Source organism: Mastacembelus armatus, chromosome 4 (genome assembly GCF_900324485.2).
Source record: "Mastacembelus armatus chromosome 4, fMasArm1.2, whole genome shotgun sequence".
NCBI classification, from domain to species: domain Eukaryota; kingdom Metazoa; phylum Chordata; class Actinopteri; order Synbranchiformes; family Mastacembelidae; genus Mastacembelus; species Mastacembelus armatus.
Genome location: NC_046636.1, coordinates 27,066,668 through 27,083,466, shown reverse-complemented (window position 1 = coordinate 27,083,466; position 16,799 = coordinate 27,066,668). Strand labels below are relative to the sequence as shown.

General features: G+C 44.0%; 3 protein-coding genes across 3 annotated transcripts; 2 read left to right on the top strand and 1 right to left on the bottom strand.

The window, feature by feature from the left end:
- Window positions 1-378: 378 nt before the first annotated feature.
- Window positions 379-12,196, top strand: cers4a (ceramide synthase 4a). Its single transcript, XM_026305057.1, has 11 exons — window positions 379-478; window positions 1,420-1,596; window positions 4,579-4,696; window positions 6,466-6,584; window positions 6,870-6,927; window positions 7,126-7,176; window positions 8,307-8,399; window positions 9,021-9,149; window positions 9,840-9,946; window positions 10,242-10,398; window positions 10,481-12,196. Exons 2-11 carry the CDS (start codon window positions 1,421-1,423, stop codon window positions 10,673-10,675), a joined length of 1,203 nt encoding a protein of 400 aa, XP_026160842.1. The 5' UTR covers window positions 379-478; window position 1,420; the 3' UTR covers window positions 10,676-12,196.
- Window positions 12,197-12,299: 103 nt separating this feature from the next.
- On the bottom strand, window positions 12,300-14,346 carry LOC113129368 (kelch-like protein 23). Its single transcript, XM_026305319.1, has 3 exons — window positions 13,362-14,346; window positions 12,753-13,164; window positions 12,300-12,664 (listed from the first exon to the last, which is right to left on the bottom strand). The coding sequence occupies exons 1-3, from the start codon at window positions 14,344-14,346 to the stop codon at window positions 12,361-12,363; spliced, it is 1,701 nt and encodes a 566-aa protein (XP_026161104.1). The 3' UTR covers window positions 12,300-12,360.
- Window positions 14,347-14,549: 203 nt separating this feature from the next.
- lsm7 (LSM7 homolog, U6 small nuclear RNA and mRNA degradation associated) lies at window positions 14,550-15,841 on the top strand. Its single transcript, XM_026305107.1, has 4 exons — window positions 14,550-14,619; window positions 14,834-14,924; window positions 15,007-15,078; window positions 15,370-15,841. The coding sequence occupies exons 1-4, from the start codon at window positions 14,614-14,616 to the stop codon at window positions 15,510-15,512; spliced, it is 312 nt and encodes a 103-aa protein (XP_026160892.1). The 5' UTR covers window positions 14,550-14,613; the 3' UTR covers window positions 15,513-15,841.
- The last annotated feature ends 958 nt before the right edge of the window (window positions 15,842-16,799 follow it).

Here is a 16,799-nt window from a genome sequence, read left to right as displayed (position 1 = left end):
CTGAAATGAGTTTTTAAAAAGACATGCCAAATGCAAAGGTATACAGATTCATTAAATTATGAAATTTAAGGGACTATTTATTAAATCAAATTACAAAGACACATGTCCAGCGTATATCGTGCAGCAGACCTGAGGCTGAATATGACCTGCACTGATTTGCTTGCTGTGGGTTTTGTACGTTGATGCAAATAACAAGCTGCTGTCCTGTATTTGTCACTATTAGGCTGAAACGCCCGTATATTCTCCGGTATGTGCAGTTGGCTGAGGCGTTATCGACGATCGGCTGATTGGATGTGCGCTGCGCGGTGTGCGATGACGACCGAAGGCTGATCTCTCGCAGGCTGTGACATAAAACCCGCTGAGATGCAGATGGTGATGGTGATGACTCTCTCCGCCCTCAGCAGGACCAGGCTGCGTCAACACGCTCCTCCTCGCCCATTTGCCGCTGTACCCATCACCGTCGAGAGCGCCGTCACAGGTAACCACAGTGTCGCATTAATATTTTGTTATGGATCAATACAACGAGCTGTATCAATGAGCTGTTCGGGTTTCTGCCGTTTAAAATAGACTGATGTGTGTGTGTGTGTGTGTGTGTGTGTTGGCTGGTTGAGGCTGTAGCGGGATGTGAGAGGTGGATTCCCTCCCTGCGCGCTGCCGGACTCCCTGCGCGCTGCCGGACTCCCTGCGCGCTGCCGGACTGTTATTAACGAGCTGCGTGTTTTTCATATATGAGCGCGTTTGTTTGTCTGTGGTGAGCGCGAGCGTGTGTTGGGCAGCTCGTGGTGTGTTGTCCTGTCAGCAGGCTGCGTGTGCGCTTTGCCAAACCCCGCCATGCTGCACCGGCTATAATTAATATGTCAGTCAGAACGAGGCCATGTGAGGCCGCCTCAGTGAAGACTGAGGAGAGGACTGAACCCGATCCGCTTTGAGCATGTGATTTCATAATCACAAAAGAAGTGTGTGTTCACGTGTTTGTGTGTGTGTGCGTGCGTGTGTGCGTGCGTGTGCAGCCTTGCATGCATCATGGCTGAGGCTGCCTTGTTCAGGTTTGGTGGGGTGCATGCAGAGACTCATGCTTGGATCAGGGCCCACAAGGATTGGCAGGTGGATTCTGCAGGTTGCTCAGTGTTGTGTTGTAACGGAGCATGCGGCACAGCCGTTTCAGTCATGATGTACAGAGAGTTCAGGGTTTTTCATGCAGAGATGCCAAATATCTGCTGTTTCAGCTGCGTTAACTGGTTCCCCACCTCGGGCAGGGGAATTAAAATATCACTTGCTTGTGTTTTCTGATGTTTTGTATAGCAACAATTAATCCTTCAGGTCACAGTAATCTGTAAGAAGAATGATCATAACCTGCACGTTGGAGCAGCTGATTTAAATCCCACTCACATGAAACCCTGCTCTCCTTCCTCTCCTCAGGATGGAAGCCCTGGTCAATGAGTGGCTGTGGCAGGAGGAGTACTGGCTTCCTCCTGGTGTCGGCTGGCGGGACATTGAAATGAAGGAAGATGAAGGCCGCTTTCCTCTGCCCAAGGATCTGATCTACACTTTGCCACTGGCCTTTGCTTTCATAGCCGTCAGATATGTCTTTGAGAGGTGAGACCATGCAGTAGTAAGATGTGATGACATAAATGTTACAGCATTTATCCATGATGGTGCTTAATGTGGATCTGTCATCAAGTGAAATGTTTAAAAACGCCGTGTGGGTTTGTCTTTGTCTTGCTCCGCTTTACTCTTCATTAGTGCTCCCAGTAGATGGAGGATGTAGATCAGGCATCATGAGTGGACAGTTTTAGCTGCTGACAATGTGAAAGCCCTTCCTCCTCCCAGAGGGACTGGATCCAGCCTTACAACCAATGGGATGTGTGTGTGTTTGAGGAAAGGAAGAAGTTTAATAGGTGTGATATGGCAGTGATGGCAGTAGTTTCCTTATAGCTGATGACAAGGTTAAGCTGAACTTTCTACTGTTGGAGGTTGATTCACTGATTCACTTAACAGCCTCTAGAGATTTACCAGCCCCTGGGTGCTCCCGAGATAAACAGGGACAGGCGCCAGAGGGGAAAACATTAAGGATCTCTGTGATGTTTAGACGCTGAAAAGAAAACCTTACTGTGTTCTTTCCCCCTCCACCGTGTTCAATCTGCAATCATCATCTTATATTGACATTAATCCACATACCAAGTCAAATCGATATTGTGTATATATAGCACTTTACACACAACGTCGAGTTTACCCAAAGTGCTTTGCAAAACCTCAAACAGGCCTGAAACAAAGCCTGTTAAAAGCTGTACAAGGCAGCAAAGACACAACAGAGACGTACGAGAGTCGAATGAACGATGTGAAAACTAATTAGGAAGTTGGTCACAGTCTCCTGGAGCTGAAAGCCAAGTTGAGAAGATACGAAGAGGCAAAGAGCAGGTGCTCAGTCCCCCATCGTGTCTGGGTTCTTTGGTCTTCTAGGAGAATCTGGATGGAAGCTCGTGGAAGCATGTTGGTCTTGCAGATGTGAAGATGCTCGATAAGATACTCAGGCACTAAACCGTATAAAACTTTAAAGGAAGGAAGTGGAGAGGAAACATAGATTAAAGAAACATCCTTGCACCACTGGTTTTATGTGCTTATCAAATTTTAAGATGCCATACAAAGTGCCCCCCCCCCACATTTATAACAGATCCTTTAACATCCAGGTCTAAGGGAATTGCAGGGAATAGGCCACGTTACAAAGATTTAGGGACATACATCCCAATTTCAGAATATGTTTATCGGGTATTTTAAACAATTAGGGAGTAAATATCATACATTATTTAAACGTTAATGTTTCAGACCTTCAGAAGCTCATGACTGTAAATCGATGCCTAAAAACAAGGCTGCTGTAAAAGGTGATGACACATTCGGTCTTCCTCTGCTTTAAACTCGTTCTGCGAGGAGCAGGATAGGAATCGAGAATGATGGAGACAAACTGTGCAGACGCCAACAGATAGGCTCCTTTTGTACGTCTCCTATTATCAGCTGCTACTTTATCTGTTCAAAAATGCATGAGCTGAGTTGGCGGAAGATTAATGCCACTGTTTGGCATAAAGTCTCGACCGTAGCTTCAGGTAATTATTAGTTTAGTATTAGAGTAGCAGCACTGATGTGTTAGTAGCAGTGAGGGGTGAGAGGATAATAACACAAGCTGAAGACCTGCATGCTCCTGGGGTTGTGTCTTCATGCAGTGATGAGCGTCTGTTTGTTCTGTAGTCCCACTGTGTGTTAGTTGTTGTGGAGGACAGTGAAGTTTCATGGTGTCGCTTCGGAGCCGTCGGTCATTTCTGTCTGACTGTCGTGGGCCACAGCTGTTTCACACGTTAAGGTGGGGAGTGTGTTTGTTTGTGTGCGTTCTGTAACCAGAGAATTTGTGTGTCTGTGTGTGGAGCTGTCCTGACCTTCTCATTCTCTCTGATCTCGCCATCCATGCCCACTTCAGGATAATTATCTCAGAGATAGAGTTACACACACACACACACACACCATTTATCAAAACATCTCTGCGGTGCATTCACGTTTGCCCTCTTCCTCTCTGGTGCTTTGTTCATCCTTATCTCTAGTAGCAAACACACACGCAGCTCAAATGTCTCCTGATGCCATATCAGCTAATGACAAAAGCTCTGGCCAGTGTCACAGGACCCCGGTGGGTGCGGCACCACAGGCTGTCAGGAGTACCGTAATGAGCTATCGTGTTGCCGGCACTACGTTCTGTATTGTGGTGGGATCACGCTGGACAGCTGTTGATGTCAGCTCTCTGAAGTTCAGGAGCAGCACCACCTCCGATCGTCTCTGGTCTTACAGGGAAGGAGCCTCGGAAATGAAAGGAGCTAAATTGGATCAGAATTGGGTCACTGATAAAGGAAAATTAAGTCCTGAGTAATTAATTGGTTAATTGGCTCCAGTGTCCAAGATACAGCTCCAGGTCAAAATTGCATCAAAATATCAAAATAATTCAGAATTAGGAGGAGGTGGTGTTTAATTATGCTCCTTAACTTTTCTGTAAAATGTGATGTAGCAATGAGAACAGTGCCACACCAATCATTATACATTTATCCTTTTATTGATTCCATCAACTTTCAATTCATGTATTGTTTTTTTATGGAACATTTTCACTGACTGAGTTGTGGGGGGGTTGGTCCCATTGTTGTGTCCAACCCTAACCCTGCATCATCATCATCATCATCATCATCATCAGACGCCTCGTAGGCAAATATACTCACCTGTGTACAGATAATTATAAAACTCTATCATGAAATATCTTGAAAACCTCAACCAACCAGCACCTTTACCACCTGTCTTCTAATTCATCTCATCAAAATATGTAAGAATTGGCACATTTTCTCTCAGAGGTCGATAATAAAATTTGTAGACCAGTGTCACAGGCCTGTATCTACCACTTCCTCTTCTCACAGATCCCCTTTGTTTCTTTGTACCATCGTCCAGTCCATCCTACTTTCCAGGGAATTAAAACTGTCTGATTTCCATGAAGCTGTGGTACGATCAAAACCTAAGAGCTGTAGAAAATGCATTTTATTTTTTTTGTCTTCTCAGGGTTATTGCTGTCCCATTAAGCAGACACTTAGGCGTGAAGGATCGGATTCGGATTCGCGCTGCCGCCGTCCCGAAGCTGGAGACCTTCTACAAACAGAGCAGTCGCCAACCAACACAAGTTTGTATTTGTTTGCTTCCTTGTATGTTTTCGTAAAACTCCTCTTGTTGCAGCCAATAATTTCCAGAACCTGTTTTTGTTCTTCCCAATTTTACAACTTCAGTTTGGAAAACTCACCAAAATTCTCCTGTTTGTTAAAATACTTTTCAGGATCACCTGCAGCTAATTCGTTGTACACACAGTAAAAGAAACATCATACTGGGTAATATTATATTTGTACATGGGACTGGAAGTATTTTTGGTGCACAAGCAATACAGCAGTTCGTGCATAACTTCTAATGGTTTAAAATTACCATTATAGTCACAAAAACAAAGTGTTTTTTAATATAATTTAATATAAATGTAGAAATGCATTTTATCCCCCACATGGCTCCAAACCTAATGTGTCTGTAATAGTCAGGAACATTAAAGGGAAAAACAAGGAAAAGGAGAATATGATCTAATACAGACATGATGAAATTTACATACATTTGCAAGCGGAAAGGTTTGAAGACGTGTGTGCTGTTAACACGTCGTAGTTGTGTTGCATGCTGGGTGTGGTTACGTCACGGCTGAAGAGCATGACTGTTCGGCGGCTTTATTTGGATGAGCTGACCACTGCCTGTATAAACAAAAGAAAAACACCAGAGAGATATATCTGATTCACGTGAGTCACTGAGTGTTAGATGTGTTACAACGGCAACAGCACAATGATTAGTCACGACACACACACTGTACATGTGTGGTGTTAGGTGTGTTCCCTCTGCAGTGTGAGAAGATGTCACTCTTCTTCTCTGTTGCAATTATCACCTTTAAGTTACTTCAAGTAACTTCAGCAGCTGCTAATTAGAAATGGTTGGTAATGTCTGCGTCACAGCACAGAAGCACAGCAGCTGAATAGGTACAACTGTTCGTTTATTCAGAGCTGTGATGCAGCAGGTGCAGACAGGTAACTGTTCGTGGGAAAAATTCTACCTTCTATTGCGAAACTGATGATCCTGGGAAGACAAGGAAAGTCGTGAACCTGACGGGACAAGACATGACTTGACACGGCAAATGGAAACGCATCGCCTGATGAAAACTGTAGTAATCTGTGTGTGTGTGTGTGTGTGTGTGTGTGTGTGTGTGTGTGTGTGTGTGAATGCATGAACTTTTATGCACATACTTCCAGTTCTGTCTGAGTGCCCTGCCCCTGATTTGCTTGCAAGTCTTCTGTTTCCATGTGACCTGGACAAGCAGCAGGACCTGTTTGTTGTTTTTGTTGTCCGGCCATGTAACACAGACACGTGAGAGAGTGGACAAAATACTCTGACTTTAACTTGTAAGATGAGGTCAGGAGAAAAATATTGCTCCATCAGCATTAATCAATCCTGTAATACAGAGCTACTGTAGCTAAATGAAAATGTGTGTTGTTGTTTTAGTAAAATTACAAACTCTTGTAACCAGGTTTCACTCAATAAAAGGCCCTTTGAACACAACCCTGAGTAAAGTATCATCACCACAGAACAAACAGTCTTTGTAGGCCTCTTCAGGACAACAGGTGGGATATGCAGCAGATCTCCATTTTAATACAGGGAGGCAGGAATACAGCTGCGAATAAGGCTGTCAGGCCTGTGACATGTTAAAATATCACATCAACACAGTGACAGAACAGCTTGATATCAAAATACAGGAGTAGTGTGAGTAAAGTGCAAATCCAGTCTAACCTTGAACGTGTGCACCCACACTGTATATGTAAATATGCACCTGTCTTTGTTTGTGTGTGTGTGTGTGTGTGTGTGTGTGTTCAGACTGAGGTGGCAAGCTTGGTGAAGCAGTGTGGACTCTCACAAAGGAAAATCCAGACCTGGTTCCGACACAGAAGGAACCAGGATCGCCCCAGCAATACCAAAAAGTTCTGCGAGGCCTCGTGAGTGTTTCTTCATTAATGCAGTTTTGCACGTGAATTAAAGACGCAGTAGGTTCATCAATGTTATGTGTCTGAAAAACAATGATCTCAGCAGAACAGCAGGAAGTGAGTGTTTGTGCACAGTTTGCTGATGTCACCTCTGAAATGGTGAAATGCTCATTCATGTCTGTGTGAACATGCAGCTTCTCTGGGCTGTCACATATAATCATTGATTGTTTCTCCTGCTGGTCCAGCTAAGTGTGTCCCTCTATCAGATGATCATGATGTTTATTTTTATCTGTGCAGTTGGAGGTTTGTCTTCTACCTCGTATCGTTCACAGCAGGACTTGGCTCTTTAATAAATGTAAGTTCATTTTTCACTTGTTTTCCTTTAACAGCTAATTTTGTCACTGCGCTAATGCTGGATTTATTTTTGTGTGTGAGTACGATGGATTTAGTTTAGTACATATAGTGTGAGTGTCAGAAACGCTCCAGGAATGACATCTAGGCTGGAGCTTGTCTCATGTGACCCGTGAATAATTGTTTTCTGGGTTACTTCCAGACTCCGTGGTTCTGGGATCACAAAGAGTGTTGGAGGGGATATCCCAAACAGGTGAGAATGTGAACAACATGATTTGGAATGAAAGTTTTGTGAGATTGTTTCTGCTTTTGCTGTTGATAAATTGTCTGCTGTCAGTTTTTGTTCAGGCGGTATTTAAAGAAAAACCCAGACTCAAATCAGAGTTTTTGATTCTTCTATAATTCAGGCGGTTTGTGATTCTCTTGAATTCAGAATCAGAATCTTCACAGAGAAAGTGAGAAATAAATGACAGAATCAAAAATTCGCCCTTGCACAACTGGAGCATAAACAAATGTGAGCGATTAAAAAAGTTGTTGGAAGTTGGAAGTGACCCAACAAAACAAAGTCCTTGGCCTGGGTGGAAGGATTTGGCCTCAGCACAGCGGATTTATAGCATAAATGAATCAGGACACTCCACCCACCCACTAATTTCCACCTTCATAGCTTTAATTCCTTAATTATTTCTTATTGGCCAGAATGCTTTTGTGTTCCTGGACGTTCTCCTGCATGACTATGAAAAGCTAATATCTCTGCTGTGTTGATGACAGTTGCGTCTGCCTGCAGGTCGACATTCCTTCAGGGAACTTTCCTCACGGGGTCATGACCACGAAAAGAAAGCACAAGAAAAAATGCAAAGCCGCAGATCTGTCTATCTGCAGTCTGACTGATTAGAGCTCCTTTTTTCCTTTTACTGAGGTCTAGTGGCCCCTGACAGAGAGAGGGGATGTGTTTCTAGAGGTTAAAGGCCTCAGTCAGCTTCCTTTCATTGTTCTGCTGCAGACTTTGAGCACCGTGTGCTCTGCAAGAGCTCTGTTGTTTGCTTTAAGATAGTGCACCAACACTTTCTGTGAATCAAAACACAGGCTGGCTGTTGATTCACATGTTCTATATGCCTATATGTGAAGTTTTATATTAGCATCAAGCCAAGACTTCTAGCTGTGTGTTTGTGTCACCGATTGCAGACACACGTGACCGTCCAGACAGGTGGAGGTGCTGTAGGTGCTCAGCACTGTGGAATCCCACATATGTTTAAGACAAAGGTCCCATTACCTCCATCTCCCAACCCTCCGGACTACACAGATCAGCAGGATGATGGGAATGTTTCTGTTCAGCCACATGTAAATTTTGATTCAGTGTTTGTGTCTTGTTCTGTTTCTCTTTAGCCCGTGGCTGCGGCTCATTACTGGTACTACATCCTGGAAATGGGCTTCTATTTGTCGCTGGTGCTGTGTGTCTCTGTGGATGTCAAGAGAAAAGTGAGTGTGTTTTCATGAATCCCCACTCCCACACCCACAACTACATCCTGTTGCTCCTCAGGTGGTTTCCTCTGAACTTCCGTTTTATTTTGTGCCTGAAATTTGAACTTTCAGTCAAATGGTCAAAACCAGTGAATGTTTTTTTTTTTTTTAATTTGTTTTCACTGTGTAATTCAAATGTTAATTTTCTCGTGTGATTATAATTAACAGGGCTCATGCTTTGGATTAGCTGCTATTACGTCACAACTCTGTACTTCGCATTTGCTCTTTTCTTTAAACCGAGTGTAGGTTTTAAAATACGTAATATAAGATTCATGTATTTACCTCAGACCACAGCCAATGAATTCAACGACGTTTTGTTCTCAGTTGCAATTCTTGGTTCTGCTTCAGCTTCTTCAGGCAAAGTTTTTCTGAAAAACACTAAAGTGGTTTTGGATGATTCAGAGTTTCCAAGTTGCTGATCAATGATATTTGAGCTTCAAACACAGCAACAAACTGCTCCCGACAACATGTAAAACTTTGGCTCGGCCGATGCACAAGACCACAGATGGAGAGCTGCTGTAGTCGTCTCATTCACATGTGTCTGTGTGTGTGGTCTCTGCCTGTTCGTGTGTGTTCTAGGACTTTAAGGAGCAGGTGATTCATCACTTCGCCACCATATTCCTCATTGGTTTCTCCTACTGTGCCAACTATGTGAGGGTTGGCACGCTGGTGATGCTGGTGCATGACTCTTCTGACTTTCTTCTTGAGGTAAAACCCAACACACCTTCATTTCCGTGTGTGGCACTTGAGACTACTAAGGAAGACTTTTACAAGAACTGCCTTTTCTGCACTGTACGTTTTCTCTAACGCTGTGATATGGGGAGGAACAATGAGGTGGAAAATGTCACGCCTATTCTCATGCACTGTTAAACTGGCGCAAAAGGAAGAAGGAAGTTTTGTTAAACTATGTTCAGTGATTTGAAATGCGATTGCACAAAGCAGACCTGACCTGAATGCAAAGATTGTTTATTTATGGTGGAGCTTTCCGTATCCTTACACCTCAACACGTTCTACCTACTCTACTCTAGTATATAAACAGTATGAGTATAAGCACAAAGTAAACAGTGCAAGGAAAATCATTATAGTCAATAGTAAATATAAAAATACATATTCCTAAGTTAAAAAATAGGCCCATTGTCCTCTGGCTTGTGTGTGTCACATTTCACTGATTATATCTGAACATCAGTTCTGTCACAGACATGAGATATGTAGAACTGGTAACATCACCTCATTCCCCACTGGGTGCCATTTAATAAAGGGACAGTAATATGGGTCATACTATAGACCAATTTGGAAACACCAGGTTTCTGAGACAGTTTGGGAGATTTAAAATGTGTGACCTTAATATATTGAAGAATTAGTCCGCACTGACTGTTATCATCCTTTTTCTCATGAAAGTCTGCCAAGATGTTTCACTACGCCGGCTGGACGAGGACATGTGACTCATTATTTGTCATCTTCTCTCTGGTCTTCCTGGTCACAAGACTGCTGGTGTTTCCTGGCAGGTAAGACATTGTATACACTGATTTCAGCATACTGTGTATTTGTTCATACTGTCACTGCCAAGTTGTGAAAATTGCTTTAGTAATCTCTGCAGTCTGTACTGGTGTTTGGTTCAAACCCACAAGGACCTGCTTTGTGGTTCTGGAGCACCAAGCTGCGTCACGACTCTTTTATCTCTCTCCCATCAAACCGACGTCTGTGGCTCTTTATTTGAGAGCTGAAGGTTTAAAAGGGTTGAAAAGCGCTAAACCTTTCAGGAGTGCCGTGTTAGTACCATCTGTCTTCTCTGATTTACAGGGTGATCCACACAACCCTGGTGGTGTCGCTTGAATTCTTCCCCCCTTTCTTTGGTTATTATTTCTTCAATGCCCTGCTGTTAGTGCTGCAAGCCCTGCACATCTTCTGGGCTTATCTCATCCTGCGCATGGTCTACAAGTTTGTGTTCCTGGGCAAGGTGAGAGAAGTGCGGTGTTCAGTGAGCAAACGATGGATCTGGGATTACAAGATGTATCATTGCTTTTTACGTCCGTCCACAGGTGGAGCGTGATGAACGCAGTGATGAGGAGAGTGAGGTGGAAGAGGAGGAACCAGAGGAAGAAGGGGATGAGAGCAGCTGGGAGGAAAGAAAGGGAGCAATTAATTCCAAACTGGCATCACTTGCTAACAACTGTGTCCTGAACAACCTGACCAACCAGAGGAATATAAACAGCAGACTGCCCAAAACCAGATAGTGGAGCAGAGACCTTCCTCGTCTACCGCGCCTCGTTGGAAAAGTAGGAGATGGAGACGAACATCTTTCTGACATATGATACAAACACGTGGATTGTGTGCATCTAACAAGGTCCATAGATGATTTCAGATCAGGGTAGTTTCTTCATCCTGCTTGTTTACAAAAAGGAGAGTGAAGAAGCACAAATGATTGTAAATCTGCACATCCAGTGTGAAATTAGTAAGAAACATTACCGTCACCTCTACCACTGCAAAATCTTACATCGAATCATATGTGTTGTTTTACCAGGTTTTATATAACGACCCATTTGGAAATACCTAAGGATAGAAATTCTGCTATAAGTCATTTGTCCATCCAAAATGTTTTTATACAAAACCAAACTTGGTTCAATGTATTTTAAACACTGCACAGAAGCAAGAGCTAGAACACAATGGTAACTTAGTCCTGTAACTTTATATTCATATACCCACTATGGCTTATTGTACATAGACTAGTAAAATATTGTAGTTCATCTGTTAACAAAACACTTTATAGACTATTTTTATGAAGCCTTCTCTCTACAGGTCATTTTAATGTCGTTACACATAGAAAGGCAACTACAGATTTCTCATAGGTCTGAGTTTTATTTTTCTGTGAGAGGTTTGATTCAGTTACGTTACAGCTCAATTCTCTTGGGGAAATATGGCGCCACCTGGTGCACAAAGAAGAACATGTCTCAGACAAAATGATGCTCTTAGGAAAAAAGTACTGTTCCTAGAAATATGGGCTGAAATGAGATATTTATATGTGTGTGTTTGCCTTTTTGACCACGCTGAATATTACTGTGAGAGGCAGCATGATTTCTCATGGGGTTTTTGTTAAGTTTTGCTCTGCTGGACGTTAGTGCCCTGGCTGCTGTCTTTACACTATTTTGTGACCAGCACTTGAAGTTCTGTGTGGTAGTAGAATTACTTTGCCTGGTGTTTGCTGAGGCACGAGGCACCTGGGTAAGCCATACAAAGTGTGCACACAGATAGGTATTGATTATTTTGCAAAGGGTCAGAGCTTTGTGGCTCAGATGAAGTTAGTCTTATTGAAAAGTAATGATTCGTGATTTAATGAAAGAGAAGTCGGTGCGATATGACGAGACACGGGCTGCAGGTGGTCAGTACAGTACAACATAGAGATATTTTTGATAAACTGTCCTAAAATACACCACACTCATGCACAATATGTCATACTCTACCAAGAACCGCAGTCATATTCTCATAGTTTAGTAAGGGCAGCTCTTTAGGTGGTCATTCTCTCTACTGACTTAATTGTCTTATATATTAAGATCAGTGTGAACAACAGCACTGTAACCCACAATACGAAGCGGGGTTCAAACAGATCACATTGTAGAGCATAAAAGGGCTGAAAAATACACACTAGAACATCATTTTTATTAAAAATAGATAGGAAGTAGATAATTGCCACATAGCAGGAGACGTGTGGTGTTTCCATTAGACGTGACTGTTCTGAGTACACACAGATGCCAAGTTGATTGTGTGGCCAGTGGAAAGTTTTAATAAATTACTTATATTGAATAAATGTGCACTATTGTCATATTTTAAGTAAGAAATGTTGTGTGTTCATTTTAAGGCAGACATGTCACTCCTACCAAACATGAAGAGGAGATTGTGTTTGATTCAGTCACATGACACATTATCATGTGATCATTTTCATGGTGACACACCCCCTGATGGGCACGGGACAAGGTATGGCATCATCCACCTCGATGCAAGTGTCTGTGTAAGGGTCCAGTAGCATCATGTTTGGGAAAGCTTTGTTAACCTTCCTCTCACTGACCAGATATATCTGGCCACCGACCGTGGTGCAGCCACAGAAGAACTTCCTGTCCAGACATTCCTCCTCCAGCACAGTCCACTCATCTGTGTCCACATCAAAACGCAGGGCTTGTCCTCCGAACAGGAAGAGGGCGCCGTTGAGCTCTGTGGCGACCAAGTCGTACCTGGGAAAGGGTTAACAAACGTTACGTATCTGTTTCCATCTACGGCTAAAAGGAGAATGTTGAAATGCATTTTGAAAAATTCACTCACCTTGGAAATGGAGAATAGGACACCACATCCCACTGATCCTCACTGGCCACATACCTCTGAAGTCCACCATACACCTCCCCATTTTCATCCAGGCCACACGCAACATAAATACAAGACCCAAGAGCAGCCGTGGCCGCCCTCTCTACAGCCCGGATCATGGAGCTGACCCCCTCCCAACCCTCGTCTGATCCTAGGACCAGCCTCTCTACATCAGCCACTAGTCCTTCATCCATACTGCCACCCAGGACATAGAGTACCGAGTCCAACCCTACAGAGCAGTGGCTGTGTCTGGACTTCCTCAGAGCCGGCCCGTCCACCCAGCGCTGGTTCCCACATTCATAAATCCTGACCCAGTCAACACTGAACCACAGCACGTCCCGAAAGTATCCACCTGTCACAACCACAGTGTCTCCTAAAGAAAGAGAAGACAAACAAAATGTTTAAGTTACATCACAGTCCCAGTGTCTCATATATTATATTATGTTAATGTAAGAATGAACCCTAATAACTAATGAGACCCTGCATTTACACACTGTACATAGACATTAATACAGATCCACATCCTCACTCATTTGTCTGCTACCCTGGTCTCCAGTTCCCCAACGTTACCTACTGCTGCGACTGAGTACTGTGTGAGGTTCTTCCTCTGCAGAGGAGCACAGCTCTGCCATCTTCCACTGAGCGGGTGAAACTGGTACAGTGGCTGCTGCTCCTGATCATGGGGCCCACCCAGGACAAAGAGGGTCTCTCCGGCCCTGGTCCTTCTCAGTGACCTGCCCGTGGACCATGATACTGGGAAATGTTCGTTCAGCACACAGATGAGCTTGGCTCTGGGGTCAGAGCTTTTCATTCTGGTCAAAAGTTCAGTGATGAACGGTAAAGAGAGAGACTCGGGCCTCACCAGCTCAACGAGCTCCAGAAAGTGCTCTTCTCGTTTTGGGTCAAATGACACCCAGCGAAGAATGGCCTCTAGAGCCAGATCGTCCTTGTGGATGGCCAGCTCATCGCTGGCGAGGAGATCTGCTATGGTTTCCTTAGACAGTGACAGGAAGTCCTCTTCAGCAGAAATGGCCGAGAAGTGTGTGAGCGCTACCTGTCGCGCTGCGGTGTAGAGCTGAGAGCAGCCCAGCCGCCAGGCATACGCCATCATTCCCAGACAGTTACTGAGGTGCAGCTCACGCTCCAAGAACTTGCAGCACAGCAGCCTGGCTCGCTCCAGCTGGAGGAAGTCTGCAGTCTCAAGGATCCCCAGAACATTTTCTCTGTCCAGAGCTAAACTGGATGTCCTGCTGTATTGCATCAAGACCCTGAAATGCCGCAGGCCCACACCTCTGATCTCCACTTTCCTCCTGCTGCTCTCTACGCCACAGCCGAAGAACAGAGCCCTGAAGTAGGGACTCTGGAGGGCCAGGTGTTGACGACTGACATAAAACTTTTCTCCCTCTACTTGTAGAACGGCGTCAGGGATCAAATCAGGCTCAGAGTCTGTGACCTGTGAAGTAGATTCATCCTCCTCCAGTTTGTTTCCCTGCTCAGCCAGAACTGCTAACGTGAAGCTCTGAGGTTTGAGCTCAGTGTCAGCTCTACAGGCCATGTCACCAGCAACACGAACACCAGCTGCCCTCAGCCCGCTGGTATTAATAGACTTGGCTCACTGCTCATGGAGAACACATGCTAATTATAACAGGGGCCTGTTGTTGACTTATACTTTCACAGTTTTATTATTAAACTCTGATCATTTTTCTTTGTTCAGCCAATTAATAACAGTCACAAGTCTGTGACGTCAGCGACGTGCGCGCAAGGATTTGATTGGCGGATCGTTTCTGGGGTCAAGGTTTAACTTCCGTGTCACACAGCTAACATGGCGGTGAGTTCCTTTGGTTTTATTCAAGTTTGTTTTCAACTTTTACCCGCTGACGCTCTGACGTTTGTTTTTAGCCAGTTGTCATTTGTTTTGAACGTGGCCTGAGGTGGAGAGCAGCTGTTTCAGGGGAACATATGCGGTGTTTAGGTTAGCCGGGCGGAGCTAAGCCCGGGCACGCTACACTCTGAAACAAACCAACCCCCTTTTGTCTGTGCAGGACAAAGACAAGAAGAAAAAGGAGAGCATCTTCGACTTGTCAAAATACATCGACAAGCCGATTCGTGTCAAGTTTCAAGGAGGACGCGAGGGTTGGTGGCTCGTCCGTGCTAACATGCTAATGCTAATGCTAATCGATGTGACCACTGACTAACGCAGCTTGTTCCCTCTCAGCCAGCGGGGTCCTCAAAGGTTTCGACCCTCTGTTGAACCTGGTGCTGGACGGCACGATCGAGTACATGCGTGGTAAGTGGGTTTGGACTCCCCCTGGTCAGACTCTGGTTCAAACTGGACCGAGTTTGTGTCGTGTCCCATACAAACTCTCAGCTCTGCAGGGCCCGACTCAGTTAATAGTTAATACTGCAGCAATAATAACTTTAATAGGGAGGCAATAATGAAAGAAGTGCAGTGTCTGATCCAAAGTGCCTGGTTTTGAATCAAGTGACCACAAATGTGTTTTGACATTTCATCTGAAATTTAGTGAGAGCCGACAGATGTCATGAAAGTGACGCTTTAAACTCGTGTTTGTGTCTCCAGATCCAGACGACCAGCTAAAGTTGACAGAAGACACCAGGCAGCTGGGGCTGGTGGTCTGCAGAGGAACCTCCGTAGTGCTAATATGTCCTCAGGATGGCATGGAGGCGATACCAAACCCGTTCATTCAGCAGCAGGATGGCTAACACACAGCTTGTTGCCTGCTGAGTTGCAGACACACACACACAACCACACACACTCTCAAATATTTTGTTTTTTTTGTTTTTTTAATTTCTTTTATTCACAGCAGTAACAAAAGATTCAACATAGCAAATTTCTGTTACCAACAAAAGGACATTTGTAAGCCCTTCACTTTTGTTTCTGTCTGTGTGAATTTGGGCAGATTTGAGTTGTAAAGAGCCCAAGTGTTGGGAAGTGTTGACAGTACAGTTTTTCGTTTTAGCCGGAATAACTATTTACTATTCTGTTTGTTTTTGATAAGAAAATAAAATGAAAATATATCTTGGTCTTGTAAGTTTTGTTCTATTAGATTTTGTAATTGCTACCTAACTAGGACCGCCCACAATCTGCTGCTTATTTATAGGCTGATGTAACAAATACAAGTTGGCTACTGCTAATTTCTATATACAGGCCCTAGATGAGCATATCAGACAAGGGAGAATCTCACCAACTGCTTGAGGGACCTCTCACAACGACCGATCCATGTGACGGAGCTCTGCATTATAGATACAGCTCTGACTCTTAACATGGCAACAGAAGAATTTGTGATCTGTAAAATATTTGAAGGAATAAATGCAGTTTGTGCTGTGTGTGTGAGGAGAAGCCACCCATGCCGTTCACGAGGATAAAGACGGATTTGAAGTTTTAACTGCTTTGAGCAGGGTGGGGAAATGACTTTAAGTAAACCATCTTATCTTTGTTTGTTTAGGGGTTGGCAGGAGGGATAGTATGTAGACGATGCATTACATAACCAGCATGTCAGTGTGGTTTGTAGGTTTACAATGAGAAGTTGCTATTTAACGTAATGACACTAATATTTATATAGTGTGTAGGATTGTGAACTTAAAAAACTTAAAGATGACCTTTGTTTAACTTCACTTCCTCTCACAGTGTCTGACTGAGAGAGGAAGTGAACATAATGAAGTTATGACCTGATCAGAGACACTAGTGATAATTTCCCAGGTTGGTCAGGGGGATTTCAGCTACATTTAAAAAGGCACAACTCGCCCCTCCCGTGCTGCTCATTCATAGAGTCCATGAAGAGCACAGGCAGCATCTAGAGGGAATATTGAGCTGCACCGAAAAGCAGTGTAGATTTCTGTTTGTCTTGTTTCTGGCATCACGTTTCTCCCGCTTTGTTTAATGTAAAGGAGCACGGGATGCTTATTATTTACCTGGAGATAATTTCAGCTCTAAGGTGACAGGAGAAAAGCTTTCTGCACGCTGGGTGTAACTAAAGGGATCAAGAGCGA

Coding starts and splice junctions, on each gene's coding strand:
- cers4a (XM_026305057.1), top strand. CDS start 1,421: ATGGAAGCCCTGGTCAATGAGTGGCTGTGGCAGGAGGAGTACTGGCTT. Junction 4,697..6,465: donor GCAGTCGCCAACCAACACAA/GTTTGTATTTGT, acceptor GTGTGTGTTCAG/ACTGAGGTGGCAAGCTTGGT. Junction 6,585..6,869: donor AAAAAGTTCTGCGAGGCCTC/GTGAGTGTTTCT, acceptor TTATCTGTGCAG/TTGGAGGTTTGTCTTCTACC.
- LOC113129368 (XM_026305319.1), bottom strand. CDS start 14,346: ATGGCCTGTAGAGCTGACACTGAGCTCAAACCTCAGAGCTTCACGTTA. Junction 13,165..13,361: donor GTACTCAGTCGCAGCAGTAG/GTAACGTTGGGG, acceptor CTCTTTCTTTAG/GAGACACTGTGGTTGTGACA. Junction 12,665..12,752: donor TCCTATTCTCCATTTCCAAG/GTGAGTGAATTT, acceptor ACCCTTTCCCAG/GTACGACTTGGTCGCCACAG.
- lsm7 (XM_026305107.1), top strand. Junction 14,925..15,006: donor GTTTCAAGGAGGACGCGAGG/GTTGGTGGCTCG, acceptor GTTCCCTCTCAG/CCAGCGGGGTCCTCAAAGGT. Junction 15,079..15,369: donor CACGATCGAGTACATGCGTG/GTAAGTGGGTTT, acceptor TTGTGTCTCCAG/ATCCAGACGACCAGCTAAAG.